This window comes from Salvelinus sp. IW2-2015, linkage group LG6.2 (assembly GCF_002910315.2).
Source record: "Salvelinus sp. IW2-2015 linkage group LG6.2, ASM291031v2, whole genome shotgun sequence".
In the NCBI taxonomy this organism is placed as follows: Eukaryota; Metazoa; Chordata; class Actinopteri; order Salmoniformes; family Salmonidae; genus Salvelinus; species Salvelinus sp. IW2-2015.
In genome coordinates this window covers 9,974,085-9,990,579 of record NC_036846.1, presented here as the reverse complement: position 1 = coordinate 9,990,579, position 16,495 = coordinate 9,974,085, and the positions used below count along the sequence as shown (strand labels likewise).

Below are 16,495 nucleotides of genomic sequence, written 5' to 3'. Positions count from 1 at the left end.
CCCTTCGTGCTATTTTGAGGTCTCTTTCAGTTGAGACCTTTGATGTCACCAGTTATGACATCTGTTCAGACCCTGCTCTGGCCCAAGCATGCTGAACTAAGTAAGCCAGAAAATATTAGTCTGGCCAAGCTTGCAGAGTGGTGAAAAGCCTGCAGCACTTAAGACATCTTCAGTCTACAACAGAATCCTTCTCAATTGTGGTGTGTACGCCGATTCCTGTGGAGCCACTGATGTATGAACAAAACAAGCAATTGTTTAATCCGCTCATTTAATCAAGCCCAGTTGTCCAGTGAAATKTCAGGCACTTATGGTAAACCTCTTTCACTCCAATAGTTCTGGGAGATGGGATWCCCCTGTGAGACTATAGGTGTCATCAGTTACCACAGAGTGTGACATGTACTGCTCTACTTCACAAATGAAATCACACCGCTCAATAAGGCTTCACACATTTGGGGGGAAAAGGCATTGCTTCCAGGAATGTGATAGATGGATAGACAATGTGTGCATTCTGCGAAATGCGGCACCGGTGAAGCCAACCATGAGTGTGGAAAGTCTTCCGCCTCAGTAAGACAGCCACTGAACCAGAAATTACATGGCTTCGAGGATATTGTTATAAAGTCAGGATGTTCTTTGTGATTTCATAGTCAAAGATACTACAGAATGAGTTAGTAATGCGTGATAAAAATATCACTTCCCCCTCCGTTTGCTGCTACATCAAGAAATAGGTGAAAATGTCCCCCTAAAGTTTACATTTTCTTAGGCCATTTTATCATTATCCAAACTTTGGTAAATAATTCATGGATATTTTTGTTCCATTTACACCCATATGGAGGACATCAAATGAACAAACAACCAAGGAAAAGAGTGGTGATTTGCATGATGGGAGAGACAGATTTTCTAAAGAATCACATCTAGCCATCAGGAGTCACTGAGGGTGGCAGCATGGGAAATGACGATGAGAACCTGTCACGATAAAGCTTGGGGACGGTCACATATGCTAGGGCTCAACTTCCTCTCATCACCGTCTCTTACCAAAGGGGAGAGCCAGATGGGGAGGCAGCCACTGAGTGACAGTGTGCATCGGTAATCATATCCATGTAAACACAAGCCTTTTCTTAAAGCGAAGTCATTAAAATATATATTTTCATAAGTATCACATATATTGAAATTAAAAAAATATATATGTTTCTGTGTACATCAATACATTTTAAGTTTCCCATACATACTGAACAAAAATATAAATGCAACAATTTCAACGATTTTACTGAGTTACAGTTCATATAAAGAAATCAGTCAATTAAATAAATAATTAGGCCCAATCTATGGATTTTACATGACTGGGCAGGGCGCAGCCATGGGAGGGCATAGGCCCACCCACTGGGGAGCCAGGCCCAGCCAATCAGAATGAAGTTTTTCTCCACAAAAGGCTTTATTACAGAAAGAAATACTCATCAGCTGGTCGCAGCTGAAGAAGCTGGATGTGGAGGTCCTGGGCTGGCGTGGTTACACGTGGTCTGCGGTTGTGAGGCTGGTTGGATGTACTGCCAAATTCTCTCTAAAATGACATTGGAGGTGGCTTATGTAGAGAAATGAACATTCAATTCTCTGGCAACAGCTCTGGTGGACATTCCTGCAGTAAGCATGCCAATTTAACGCTCTCTCAACTGAAACATCTCTTGGCATTGTGTTGTGTGACAAAACTGCACATTTTAGAGTGGCCTTTTATTGTCCCCAGCACAAGGTGCAAATGTGTAATGATCATGCTGTTTAATCAGCTTCTTGATATGCCACACCTCACAAAGGAGAAATGCTCACTAACAGGGATGTAAACAATTTGTGCACACAATTTGAGAGAAATAAGCTTTTTGTGCATATGGACATTCTGGGATCTTTATTTTCAGTTCATGAAACATGGGACACTTGTTTATATTTAATATTTTTTGTTTAGTATACAAACGTATGCAGACTTTTCCAAAACATGTTAATTGTTTCAAAGCCTTACAGAATGACCAAAAAACAAGGAATGCTTCCATATGCTTGTGTTTAGAGTAGGACTGAAGAGTTAATCAGTTAACTCAAGTTCACCTTTTAACATTTTTGTGCACTTTATTTTATTGTGATTAATAATTGTTCTGCAAGCACTCAAAATACATCATCTATACAGCTAAAAACAAAAATACGATGTCAAAACAAGTTGACATTGAGGTTAAAGAAAGTGTGCTCTATCAATCTACCAGATTTTGCTAACCGTTACATTGGACAAAATCAAGATGTCAATATTCTTGTAATGCATTTATATACATTTTTTAAATAATTCCTCTTAAATGTCAATTTCCTATTTAGGGGCCTTTCATTACAATTTAATTGTTTATCAAGGCATATCAAGGTAATTCGCTTTAAAATCAACTTCTGTTAGGCAAATGTTTTCACAACAGTTCTGGTTAAGCCCTATTCCCCCATTTTTCATGAATAGGTTGTTCATAGCTTGTGAAATTGTTAAATGAATTCTACAATGTACTATTTTTCATATTATTTACTATAGCAGTGCATACTAGTGCATTATGATAGATAATAATAAGTACAAAAAAAATGCTAAACATCGGATCTTTCTAGCAGTATAAGGCATTACTAGGTACCGTTCATGACCCTCTCATGAAGATATGCTTTATACGGCCTTCCACTTAACATTAACATTAAATTACARCTCAATTTGAGCAAAATCTGAATTTGCGATTAATCGTGATTAATCAATGCAAATCCTGCAATTTAACTTGATTTAAAAAAKAAAAATGTTTGACAGCCCAAGTTTATAGGTATTGATTTGTAGCCCAAGATCAAGGAAGTGACTTAAAACAGCAGCCAATTCTCAAAAGACTGACTTAKTCACTTCTTAGACGAACATAGCACCACCCACTTCTATGAATAGGTCTGGCCTCACATTACTTGTCATGCTTTATGAAAAGACTACTCATAAGTTGCTTGACGTATGCATATTTTCATTGACATATCTTCCCAAACTTCTCATATGAGAAATAGTGCAATTATCATCAGCAAATTCAGYTTATCAGTTTAGGAATATCAGTGGAAGCACATTGTATTGGGCTTGTGAAATTGTTAATCMCATTTTCATTTGAGAACCTTGGCATTGAAAAGCAAGTATAATGTGATGAATTCATTTGGTTGCTTGTTTTTTTAAATGATCAAACCTGATGGAGCAAGAACCAGCGCCAAAGACTGTCAATTGGTTTCCTGTAGATTCGCTCTCACTTCCTGATAAAATATTAAAAGTCATAGCTGAATTTATTATTTGTTATCTTGGCTGAAGCTCACATTACAGCGAAACATATACTATATAGTTTAATCAAATATATGTAGCAATTTAAACATATCACATGACATTAAATATGTTGAACTATGAGATTGAGCTGTTGGCTCTTACATTGGTTCCCTATTAATTAAACTGTTTAATATTAATTTCTCAGTCTTCCGAAGTTTAAAAGCACATGGCACTGCCTACAGAGACTTTGGGACACATTTACTGTCAGCCGATCAGCCCAGTACATAACTACAATATAGTCATAAATAAGAAAGAAATCTCTCGATAGTCATTCATGATATCCTGATTAAAGAGCAACTGAAGGTAATAAACAACTTCTCTGATAGAAAGCGGACTATGTGGCATCAATATTAGTCAGAAACATTTATTCTAGTGTCAAATTAGTAGTAGTCAAATTGACTACAAAGTGTAGATACTTTAGGATAATTTTGGTCATAAAGTCAGTCTCGTCCAAAACTGAGATTTGTGAGATAATTACAAAAAAAATGTATGACACGGAATGAATGGTACCGTAACAGTCTTCCTTGGGTTGGGTTTATTTTAATCCTGCCCACAGCTGGGAGCACCCGAGTAATCATAAATTCGGTGCACATGACCTAATCGTAATGCCCATGGTCAATTTGGTTTGACATTCGATATCCCTATGGGGTTAGTCAGGGACCATCAGTAAATTACACAATGTAGATGGGACAATATTTTAAAAGGTCAATAGCTCCACATTTCAATGACTTAAAAACCTCAAATGAATTGTGCATTTTTTTAAATGTATATACAATTATTGAAACCATTTAATAAGACAACTAAAACATGTGCAACATTTATAATATACGACAACTACTAGAAATAATAGAACATCATGAAACATCTAAGAAGCCAGGCCTGGTATTTATAGGGGATTTTATAAATTTGATAAATTTGATAGATTTGATAAAGTAAGACTGGATTTTATTTATAAATGCCTTGATTTTTTCACTTTTGGTGATTCTCTTATAAAATGGGTACAAATAATGTATAGCAACCCCAGGTGTAAAATAGTAAATAATGGCTACTTCTCAGAGAGTTTTGAACTGTCAAGAGGAGTTAAACAAGGGTGTCCGCTGTCACCATATCTATTCGTTATGGCCATCGAAATGTTAGCTATTAAAATCAGATCCAATAACAACATTAGAGGATTAGAAATCCAAGGCTTTCAAACAAAGGTGTCCATGTATGCCGATGACTCAAGTTTTATATTAAGTTCGCAAGCTAGATCCCTACAATGTCTCATTGAAGATCTAGATAACTTGTCTGTACTCTCTGGACTAAAACCTAATTATGATTATGATTAACCTAATTAAGTGTACAATATTACATATTGGATCTTTAAAAAATACAACTTTTACATTACCTTGCAGTTTACCTATAAAATGGGCTGATGGTGAAGTAGACATACTTGGTATTCATATCACAAAATATATAAATAAGCTCTCCACAACAAATTTCAATAGAAAATAGAATAGAAAAGATCCTGCAACCATGGAGAGGTAAATACCTGTCTATTTATGGAAAAAATGCCCTGATTAACTCCTTAGTCATATCTCAGTTTACTCACTTACTTATGGCGYGCTGCCTACTCCTGATTATTAATTTTTCAAATCAYGTGAGCAAAAAATATCTCGCTTTTTTCTGATTGCTAAACCAGACAAAATAAAGCGTGCCTATCTATATAATGAATATGAATTGGGTGGGTTGAGATTATTAAATATAAAAGCACTAAACCCCTCTCTAAAAGCTTCACACTAAATGGTTCTCAAGTAGATTACTAAGAAAAGCTTATCCATTGTTTAAAAATAGCCTTTTTGCCTTTGTGCAGATTGCCATGAATCATTTTCGATTAATTGAAAATCATACTTTTTTCAGAGTATCTCTCTTTTTCAAACAAGCATTGCAGAGCTAGCTACAATTTCAATTTCATCCCCCTGAAAATATAGAACAAATATGATGGCTGAGCTCAAATGTGCTGGTTGATAAAATACCTGTATTTTTGGGAAAGATGTTTGAAAAGGGTATTTTGTTCTTAAATTATATTGTAAATTGGAATGGTAGAGTTACGTCCTTCATGGAGTTATCAGAATTGTACGGGAAGGTCTGCTCAATCCAAGAGTACAACCAATTGATTACAGCATCACCCCAAAAATGCAGGAGGCAGGTGGCAGAGGAGGTAGGGAACTTGTCTGTCTGCCCAATATAAAGGATCAAAACTGGCGGAGGAATAAAAATAGCATAAATCGGAAAGTATACCAGTTTCATTTGAGGACCAGGATGTTGACAACTGTGCCATACAGATTGCAAAATTGTTGGGTTGTTGATATATCGATTCCATGGTGCAGGGTGTATGAGTTGATATATAAAACACCGCAAGACTTTGTGCTTTTCAGCTAAAATTATTATATAGAATTCTTGCCACCAACAAAATGCTAAATATTTGGGGCATAAAATCATCGAAGCTCTGCAGATTTTGTTGTGAGGATACATAATCAATAGACCATTTATTTTGGTATTGCCCTCARGTAGCCTGTTTCTGGTCTCAGGTTCAGGAATGGCTGAAAATGCATAGAATTKATCTAAAATTGACCCTAGAATTAGTACTGTTAGGAGACTTGGAGAGACCGGGTCAGTCAATTACTAATACTCTTAGTAAAAGTATTTATCTTCAACTCGCAATCTGTGGATTCTATTCGATTAGATAGATTGAAATTGTACGTTAAACATCACAGGATAGTAGAAAGATATGTTGCGTAGAAATCCGAAGAGGGTGGCCAGCAGAGATAGGTGGGATGGGCTGAGGGAAGCTGAGGGTTGGGATGTGGAATTGGAGACMAGTGGGAGTGGAGTTGGTGTGCAGGAGATAGAATGATGGTCAAAGATAAAAGTCAAAACTAAAGTCAAAATAAAACATAATAAAAAGTACATTTGAGTGACACTGAGGGGCAGTGCTTTTACAGCTAATGCCGGTTTGCCTGAGGCTGATGCCGTGCAGGTGTTTGTACACATGCATATACACACTCTCATTCAAATAAACGCATACAAGAACACACACATACATGTAATAGTGCCAGACATGCACACAAACATATACAGTTGTCCTTGATGTCCTTTGTTTTTATTATATATTTTTTTGTGCTTTTTTTGCATTGTTGTTTGCTGTTTTCTTCTGTCTTTTTCTCTTTAGTTCCTTCTCTTTCTTGGTTGTTGGTGCATTGGGGGGGATCTTGGGGGGTGGGGAATGTAATTTATTGTATTTTTCTTCTGGAGGGACAGTGGGAGGGGTCTCGGATGGTTGAGGGACAGCTATTGGGGAACTGCCGGGGGGATCTTGGAGGGTTCGGGTTCACGTTTTTTGGCCTGGTGGGAGATCTGTCAACGTGCCCTTGAGCAGGGCATTGACCCTGGATGCTTCTGTGTGTTGCTCTGAATGGTAGTCTGTTGAAAAACTGGTATGGTGTAGTTGTTGTTCGGCTTCACTGCAAGTATATTGTATGTTTCGGATATTCAATAAAAAAAAAATATATATATTATTTTTTGCAACATTAAAATATTGTCCCATTTACATTGTTACATTTATTGACAGTCCCTAACTAGCCCCAGAGATAGGCTATCCAATGTCAAACCAACTTTGCCACAGTCACACACCAGCTGGCTGAAGCAAATTGGCAAAATAAGTTGGCAAGCACTAGCTACCCTAGGCGACTTCAAGACACAAGACCTGGTTAGACTGTTTCAAGTTATCTAGAAGGGTGAGTGACTGCAACTGTGTACTGTTTTGGCAGAGTGAAAGTACAAACGCTTTCCACGTTCAAACACACACGAGACATTCACATCAAAGCACACCTCCAAGACCCAAATCTCGTTCTCAGGCGCATTTCCTAATGAGGAGAATTGAAACCGAGGCTACATCAGGAAGTTCAGCCCCCCTTTCATAGAGAAGCTGTGGAGTGAAACCAAAAGACCAAATGTGTAATGAATGAATTGAAAACTTTACTCAGATATTCTATGTCTTTAGATGGCAGCTATGGAAAAAAAGACAATTAGAGCTTTGTAGAAATTAGAAGCTGTTTGTGTAGGAATGTCGGGTGGATTTCTATTTACACCTGCAAACTGTATGTCCCTAAACAATACATACTGTACAGTATATGCTATCTTAATTCTATGAGCAGGAAAATAATCCTGCAGCAACAGGATAAATCAAGTCTGGCATTTTAAAGTAGAAATTACGTTCCATAAGTACACAATGTTGAGAGAATTTCCTCCATCGTCTTTAATGCGTTGACATTTCCAGATGAACCATGATGCGGAGTCGTTAAAATACCTAAAATAATCTGCACAGCACATTAGTCATTCTACCCCCATATCCAATCTGATGAGTAAAACCGTTTGGTAAACAGAGCAATYGTGGCAAGATCCCTGCTTTTGGCCCTGAAGTCACGTAACTGTAGCAAACACTGAGCATCGCATCCACACACTCATCCCTACATTTCTATAGGAACTTCAACTGGTACAGAGGCTCGACTGAAGTCTTCTTTTCACCTGTCTGCATGAATTACATTTAGTGTGACAGTTCACAACATGGAAAACAAATAGAAATAATTACAGTAAACTTGGATTCCCATGAGATATCACAGTGGAACATCTAATTAAATCGATATGACTCATCGGACCAAGTTCTCAAATGATATGATATAAACCTTTTTAGATTTATATTGGATTATACTAGCTAGAGGTGATGACAGAGAGGAGAGCCACATTATATCACATTTTACATAACACTGGCTGATTGTGTTCCCTACCATTATATGGGGATGCGTCGTTATAAGAAGACATCTTTTATGCTTTTTGCTCATATAAACACAATTTAATGGTGATTTGTTCAACAAACTTAATAACAAAACAATTGAAATTGTTTTATATGTCACCAAATTTGGTAATGTATAAGTATTCATACAGTACACATGAAAATGTACACTTCAATAGTTCATAATATATGAAAAACTCTTGAGACAAAATCTAACTTTTGAAGAATGAGTAAAGTGAATAACAAACATGACATAAACAAGCTGGCACATGTTAATAATCAGTAAAGATAGGGCCTCCTGAGTGGCGCAGTGGTCTGAGGCACTGCATCGCAGTGCTTGCTGTGCCACTAGAGATTCTGGGTTCGAGTCCAGGCTCTGTCGCAGCCAGCCGTGACCGGCACACTATTGGCCCAGCATCGTCCGGGTTAGGGAGGGTTTAGCCGGCAGAGATATCCTTGTCTCATCGCACACTAGCGACTCCTGTGGCGGGCCGGGCGCAGTGCACACTGACACGGTCGCCAGGTGTACGGTGTTTCCTCCGACACATTGGTGCGGCTGGCTTCCGGGTTGGATGGGCATTGTGTCAATAAGCAGTGCGGCTTGGTTGGGTTGTGTTTCGGAGGACGCATGGCTCTCGACCTTCGCCTCTCCCGAGTCCGTACGGGAGTTGCAGCGATGAGACAAGACTGTAACTACTACCAATTGGGGAGAGAAAATGGGTGAAAAAAAGAAATAATAAATCAGTAAAGATTTGATAAACACATTCATATGAGTATGCGCTGACAGGAAAACCTCAGGGCCCTACAGTACATAACCATTAAAACACTAAGTTAATGATGAGCAGATTGGTAGAAAATTAACATATTTAACACAAACATATATAGATACATGATAACGTTATATAAAGGTAAACAAATGTTTTAATAGAGTGTACATACTGGTCCAATTTTACTTTGAAGCACTTGTGGGTGTTTGGTCCATGATCAACCTGTGAAATATGGCTAAATTGATCTGAGGATTTAGAAGAAGGTAGCACCATTGTAGTCATCAAACAATGCATTGCATTGATTCCACTTCATACTAAGCAGGGGTTGGAACTGGTTCAGGGAACAAAGCCAGAAAATAACAAAACATTTAGAGGAACAGAAACAGAACCGGGAACAAAAGTAATCTATAATGTTCCGGAAAATAACCATTATTTTAAAGCATGGGAACAGTTAATAATGTAATTTTACGTTCAAAGCATTTTTTCTGTCCTACAAAAAACGTTAGCAACAGACTGTAAAAAACGCCAGCAACAGGCCGTAAAAAACGCCAGCAACAGGCCGTAAAAAACGCCAGCAACAGGCCGTAAAAAACGCCAGCAACAGGCTGTAAAAAACGCCAGCAACAGGCCATAAAAAACGCCACCAACAGGCCGTAAAAAACGCCTCCAACAGGCCGTAAGAAAAAAGCCAGCAACAGCGAGGGACACAGTCCCCCTCAAAAACTAGTAGAGACACTACTGAGTGTTTGTCACCCCAGTTTATTTGAGACAGGTAATAAAGTTCTCTCTACAGTCCAATATGTATTTCATATACAGTATATTGTATTGGGGGCTATGTAGGGGGAGAGTAAAAAGCCAGCTACAGTCTGTACAACACAGTCCCCCTCCAAAACTAACCATATTTGTTTAGTAGAGACCCTACTGAGAATTTTCCACCCCACTTTAGCTGAGACAGGTAGTCAAGTTTTTCTCTACAGACCAATATGTGTATTGCACTGCTGTTAATGGAATGGGTGGAAGGGTCCAGCAGCACTAAGTACAGTGCATTTAGAAGGTTTTCAGACCCCTTCACCTTTTCCACAATTTGTAATGTTACAGCCTTATTCTAAAATTGATTCAATCGTTTTTTTCCCTCATCAATCTACACTCAATACACCATAATGACAAAGCAAAAACATGTTTAGATTTTCTTTTGCAAATATATAAAAATAAAAGACTGATCACATTTACATAAGATTTCATACCCTTTACTCAGTACTTTGTTGAAGCACCTTTGGCAGCGATTACAGCCTCAAGTCCTCTTGGGTATGACGCTACAAGCTTGGCACACCTGTATTTGGGGAGTTTCTTCCATTCTTTGCAGATGCTCTCAAGCTCTGTCAGGTTGGATGGGGAGCGTCGCTGCACAGATATTTTCAGGTCTCTCCAGAGATGTTAGATCGGGTTCAAGTTCAGGCTCTGGCTGGGCCACTCAAGGTCATTCAGAGACTTGTCCCAAAGCCACTCTTGCGTTGTCTTGGCTGTGTGCTTAGGGTCGTTGTCCTGTTGGAAGGTAAATATTTGGCCCAGTCTGAGGTCCTGAGCGCTCTGGAGCAGGTTTTCATCAAGGATCTCTGTACTTTGCTCTGTTCATCTTTCCCTCAATCCTGACTAGTCTCCCAGCCATGCTTCACCGTAGGGATGGTGCCAGGTTTCCTCCAGACGTGATGCTTAGCATTCAGGCCAAAGTGTTCAATCTTGGTTTCATCAGACCAGAGAATCTTGTTTCTCATGGTCTGAGAGTCTTTAGGTGCCTTATGGCAAACTCAAAGCGGGCWGTCATGTGCCTTATACTAAGGAGTGCCTTCCGTCTGGCCACTCTACCACAAAGGCCTGATTGGTGGAGTGCTGCAGAGATAGTTGTCCTTCTGGAAGGTTCTCCCATCTCCACAGAGGAACTCTGGAGCTCTGTCAGAATGACCATCAGGTACTTGGTCACCTCCCTGACCAAGGCCCTTCTCCCCCGAATGCTCAGTTTGGCCGGAAAGCCAGCTTTAGGAAGAGTCTTGGTGGTTGGTGGACGCCACTGTGTTTTTGAACCTTCAMTGCTGCAGAAATTTWTGGTACCCTTCTCCAGATCTGTACCTCAACACAATACTGTCTCGGAGCTCTACAGACAATTCCTTTGACACATTTGCTCTGACATGAACTGTAAACTGTGGGACCTTACATAGACAGGTGTGTGCCTTTCCAAATCATGTCCAATCAATTTATTTGACAACAGCTGGACTCCAATCAAGTTGTAGAAACATCTCAAGGATGATCAATGGAAACAGGATGCAACTGATCTCAATTTCGAGGCTAATTGCAAAGGGTCTGAATAATTATGTAAATACGGTTTCTGTTTTCTATTTGCAATAAATTCGCAAAAAAAATTAAAAAACCTGTTTTCACTTTGTCATTATGGGTATTGTGTGTAGATTGATGAGGAATAAATGTATTTAATCCATTTTAGAAAAGGCCTGTAACGTAACAAAATGTGGAAAAAGTGAAGCGGTCTTAATGCTTTCCAAATGCAATGTATTAAACCATTTGCCCACACAAGACCACATTTATTTTTTACAGACTATTGGGTAATGACATTAACATATTTTTATACATGTTATTAAAATTGCATTTATTTTAAATGTACAGTACCAGTCAAAAGTTTGGACACCTATCATTCAAGGATGTATTTATTTTAGACATCAAAACTATGAAATAACACACATGGAATAGTAGTAACCCAAAAAAGTGTTAAACAAATCCAAATATATTTCAGATTTTAGATTCCACGAAGTAGCCACCCTTTGCCTTGATGACAACTTTGCACACTTTTGGCATTCTCTCAACAAGCTTCACCTGCAATCCTTTTCCAATAGTCTTGAAGGAGTTTCCACATATGCTGAGCACTGGTTGGCTGCTTTTCCTTTACTCCAACTCATCGTCCAACTCATCCCAAACCATCTCAATAGTGTTGAGGTCGGGTGATTATGGAGGCCAGGTCAGCTGATGCAGCACTCCATCACTCTCCTTGGACAAATAGCCCTTACACAGCCTGGAGGTGTGTTGGGTCATTGTCCTGTTGATAAACAAATGATAGTCCCACTAAGCGCAAACCAGATGGGATGTTGTATCGCTGCAGAATGCTGTGGTAGCCATGCTGGTTAAGAGTGCCTTGAATTCTRAATAATTCACCGACAGTGTCACCAGCAAAGCAACCCCACACCATCACACCTCCTCCTCCATGCTTCTCTGCACAGATGCAGAGATCATCCGTTCACATACTTTGCGTCTCACAAAGACTCGGCGGCAGGAACCAAAAATCTCACATTTGGACTCATCAGACCGAAAGACAGATTTCCACCGGTCTAATGTCCATTGCTCATGTTTCTTGGCCCAAGCAAGTCTCTTCTTATTATTGGTGTCCTTTATAGTGGTTTCTTTGCAGCAAATCGACCATGAAGACCTGATTCACACAGTCTCCTCTGAACAGTTGATGTTGAGATGTGTCTGTTACTTGAACTGTGTGAAGCATTTATTTGGGCTGCAATTTCTGAGGCTGGTAACTCTAATGAATGTATCCTCAGCAGCAGCGGTAACTCTGGGTGTTCCATTCCTGTGGCGGACCTCATGATAACCAGTTTCATCATTGCGCTTTATGGTTTTTGCAACTGCACTTGAAGAAACTTTCAAAGTTCTTGAAATGTTCCGGATTGACTGACCTTCATGTCTTAAAGTAATGATGGACTGTCGTTTCGCTTTGCTTATTTGAGTTGTTCTTTCCATAATATGGACTTGGTCTTTTACCAAATAGGGCTATCTTCTGTATACCCCCCCCCTACCTTGTCACAACACAACTGATTGGCTCAAACGCATTAAGAAGGAAAGAAATTCCACAAATTCACTTTTAACAAGGCTCACCTGTTAATTGAAATTCATTCCAGGTGACTACCTCAGGAAGATGGTTGAGAGAATGCCAAGAGTGTGCAAAGCTGTCATCAATGCAAAGGGTGGCTACTTTGAAGAATATAAAATATATTTTGATTTGTTTAACACTTTTTTTTTGGTTACTACATGATTCCATATGTGTTATTTCATAGTTTTGATGTCTTCACTATTATTCTACAATGCAGAAAATAGTCAAAATAATGAAAAACACTGGAATGAGTAGGTTTGTCCAAACTTTTGACTGTTACTGTACATTGTTTTCAACATATCAGTATTTGTGCAAACTTTCATAATAAATCCTGTTATAAAAACATTTACAGAAAATACATCAAATGATCAATGTATTTTTTCCTATGGTTGCAATGCTGTAAAACTCTGCACTAGAGTGCTTCAAAAATCAATATTCCCAAAGTTTGGCATGTCTTTGCAGGGCGACTTTTTATATAATTCGTTTTTAAAGAGTTTTGTTTTCAGCATAATGACTTGTTGCTAGCAGAATGGAATTTTGGTTCCAACCCCTGATTCAAAAGCAGTTCACCTATGTTTTTCATGACAAAAGAAGTTACAGAACCTTATCAAGTTAGCATTCAGTTCTAGGTGCTCAATACGGGGGGGGGCGTAGTTAGAGCATTGGGCCAGTAACCAAAATGTTGCTAGATCGAATCCCTGAGCTGACAAGGTAAAAATCTGTCGTTCTGAGTTTTGATAACTCTTGCTAGTGATTGAGTAGCGTGTAAATGTGTGTGTGTAACGCATTGTCATGCTCTGGTACATAATATCGTCTTATCCAATACATGTATATCATAGAGGAAAGGTTACAAAAGAAACCGCACAGCAGATTATCATGCTGCAGTATTTCCTGTGGTCTTTCTTTTGCACAGTTCAGTGCTGTTTGTGTGAGGAAAATGGCACCTGCCTTCAACGTAGTATGTACAAATATATATATATTTTTTTATAATAATCAACTTGAAACATTATTACACAGTATGGTTTGTTTTGCTTATGTTGATATTTTGTATAACAATAATAAGTTACATTGCAATACAACAAAAGCATAAAAAAAAAAAAATTACAATTTTTTTGCATTGGCTTGTATAGAAAAAGATAACTTCATACCATAATTGAGAAATCACTGGTTAACGACAAATATTAAATTGTTAGCCACCAAAAAAGTTAACATAAGAAAAAAAWAAWAWAAAAWAAAATAACGTTTGACTTAAATCTCTCGATTCTGCAAATAAACATCTCAAGGTTCCTTTCGTAGACTTTTCAAACATGTAAACATCACTGGTCAATAAAACCATAAGATAAAAYAAATGTATTGTTCACTGATTTACATAACCAAACACACAAGTCATGACTAAAAATACATCTATATTTACAAAAGCAGCTCTTTCCAAAAGCACTGCAGAARGTGGTGTAGAAAAAACAGGACAGAGAGGGAGAGAAAGCAATCCAGGGCTTGTCTGTCTTGTAYCAACAAACCAAGAGTTAGCAGATACTGGTCGTATTTGGTAAGTATTTTAGTTCCGTAATTCGGGTGTATTACAATGCAGGAGGGAGAGACCTCTAGGTTGAGGGCACCATATCCTTTATATACGGTTCTCTGTTTAGGTACGTGGCCCAGTAGACTAAATTGAAGCTGCTAAACAGGACTGGGAACATAATCCTTGAAATCCTATCGATTTTGCTCACACTGTTGAAAGTCTTCTTTGGGTCCGTTTTGCCACCCACCTTGCCAACCGCCATGTTGGGGTCAGTGGCGCCGCCCTTGGCGATGGTGGACAACCCAGAGTCCTTGGTGATGTTGGGCGCATAGTTGGCCACCGCCACGGCATACGCGTTGTTCTTCTTCATGGCAGAGGCCTTCTCTTTTTTCTGTGGAAGAAGCCAAAGTTAGTAGCTAGCAGTCGTCAGACGAACCTGTCACTTCCGGCCAGCATGTGTTCCAGACAGTCCTGGATGATGAATGCACCCAGGGGAGGGTCTTAATAATAATGAATGGGATCTGGGATAGGATAGTGCATCAATCTAAATGCAGAGAAGTGGTAAAATGGTTAGCCGGGCCTCCGATATGCTGTCAGGCACCACACTGTCAACACAAATTACTGTCACAGCTCACTCTGATGTCATTCATTCACTTGGCTATTTACAATTTAAACATGTTTGCGAGGTCAGAATGAGTATTTTATATATTCCCTATTTCCTTAGTTACAGAGGTAATGCTGCTTTCCATTCTACCGTCCTAGCCACTCTAAAATGTCCAGTTTCACATAACACAATGCCACAGATGTCTCAAGTTGAGTGAGCATGGAATTGGCATGCTCACTGCAGGAATGTCCACCAGAGCTGTTGCCAGATAATTKAATGTTCATTTCTCTACCATAAGCCGCCTCAACATAGTTTTAGAGAACATAGTTTTAGAGAATTTGGCAATATGTCCAACCGGCCTCACAACTAGGGCTGTTGAGGTGACCGTATTATTGTTTTTTTTTAACGACTTTTTCTAATCATAGTCGTACACCTCATGTAGCCTAGCCCATAGGCTTATATGTTTTAACAAGGTTTGTATAACAACTAAAGTGACCAAATAACTTCTTAAAATTAAGCACATTAATCTGCTTTACAAGGGATGTAGAGCCTAACTGGCATACACAACCAGCCCGTGAGTTTCAAGTTTGGGGAAGAACATTTTCCCCATAAAAATGAATCTTTATAATAAAAGCATTACTGGCATAACTGCATTTGCAGTCACTTTTGATAATGRTGTTTTCCGCATTTATGCGCTTATAATGTGAGGAAATAGTCTAATAGTTTATCAACATTTTAAGCTAAACATTCTGATCTGTTGCGTCAGCCACATTGCGTAAAAAMGTTTTTTTAATGCAAGTGGTTGAATTAATTTGGGATCTATCSCATCCCACAACTGTCCCAGATTATGCTTGGAATATTTATTTCTCGCACAGAATAGAAAAGGTCGACTTTTGTACTATGGGGGATAGTAGATTGACATAGGCTAGTGCTTTTGCTGTTCGTTAGGCCTACTCAGCTTGTTGGCTGACGAAAAGTAAATGTGGACAGTTCTTCCAATATCTTCAATATGCACCTCGGAATTGGATAAGGACGCGAGCAGTTGCGTCCCGGATGTGTCCGTCTTCATTTGTAGTCTGTGAGAAAGACCCTATCACGTGATGGAGCACGCAGCACTCAGGGAGAAGGGCACATCGGCCACTGGCAAAAGGCATGTATTTCTTTAGGGTACATTACGGCCACACAAAGGGGATGCCTCTGTGAAATTCTAGGTATTATCAAGTGCTTGTCAAATTGTGAATGAGTTACTGATGTAGTGTGTACAGCCTGTGCAAAAAAACTAAGCAGAGCTCACGCCTTTCAAACTTTTTCAAATCATCATTAGAGTCACATCATGCAGCCTTACAATTTATAAAAAATCAAAACATATAGCCCAGCGTTTGGAGAACAACTAAAGTTACAACTCCAAATTAAGTATATAAGAATACCTATTTCTTTGTTAACCGCTCAACACAGAATATGTGCGCACTACCTCAAATCGTTTGGAGAAAATACCCTTTC

The 16,495-nt window shown here is 38.9% G+C and overlaps 1 protein-coding gene across 3 annotated transcripts in view; it reads right to left on the bottom strand.

Annotated features, from left to right (window-relative positions):
- Window positions 1–9,678: 9,678 nt before the first annotated feature.
- Window positions 9,679–16,495, bottom strand: part of LOC111965810 (gamma-aminobutyric acid receptor subunit alpha-2-like) — a 58,076-nt gene continuing 51,259 nt past the window's right edge. For all 3 annotated transcript variants that reach the window (XM_023990128.2, XM_023990129.2, XM_070444236.1), the window contains one exon: window positions 9,679–14,782. In XM_023990128.2, the coding sequence (XP_023845896.1) occupies window positions 14,474–14,782 (309 nt within the window). In that variant the 3' untranslated portion in view covers window positions 9,679–14,473. The remainder of the gene's footprint in view (window positions 14,783–16,495) is intronic.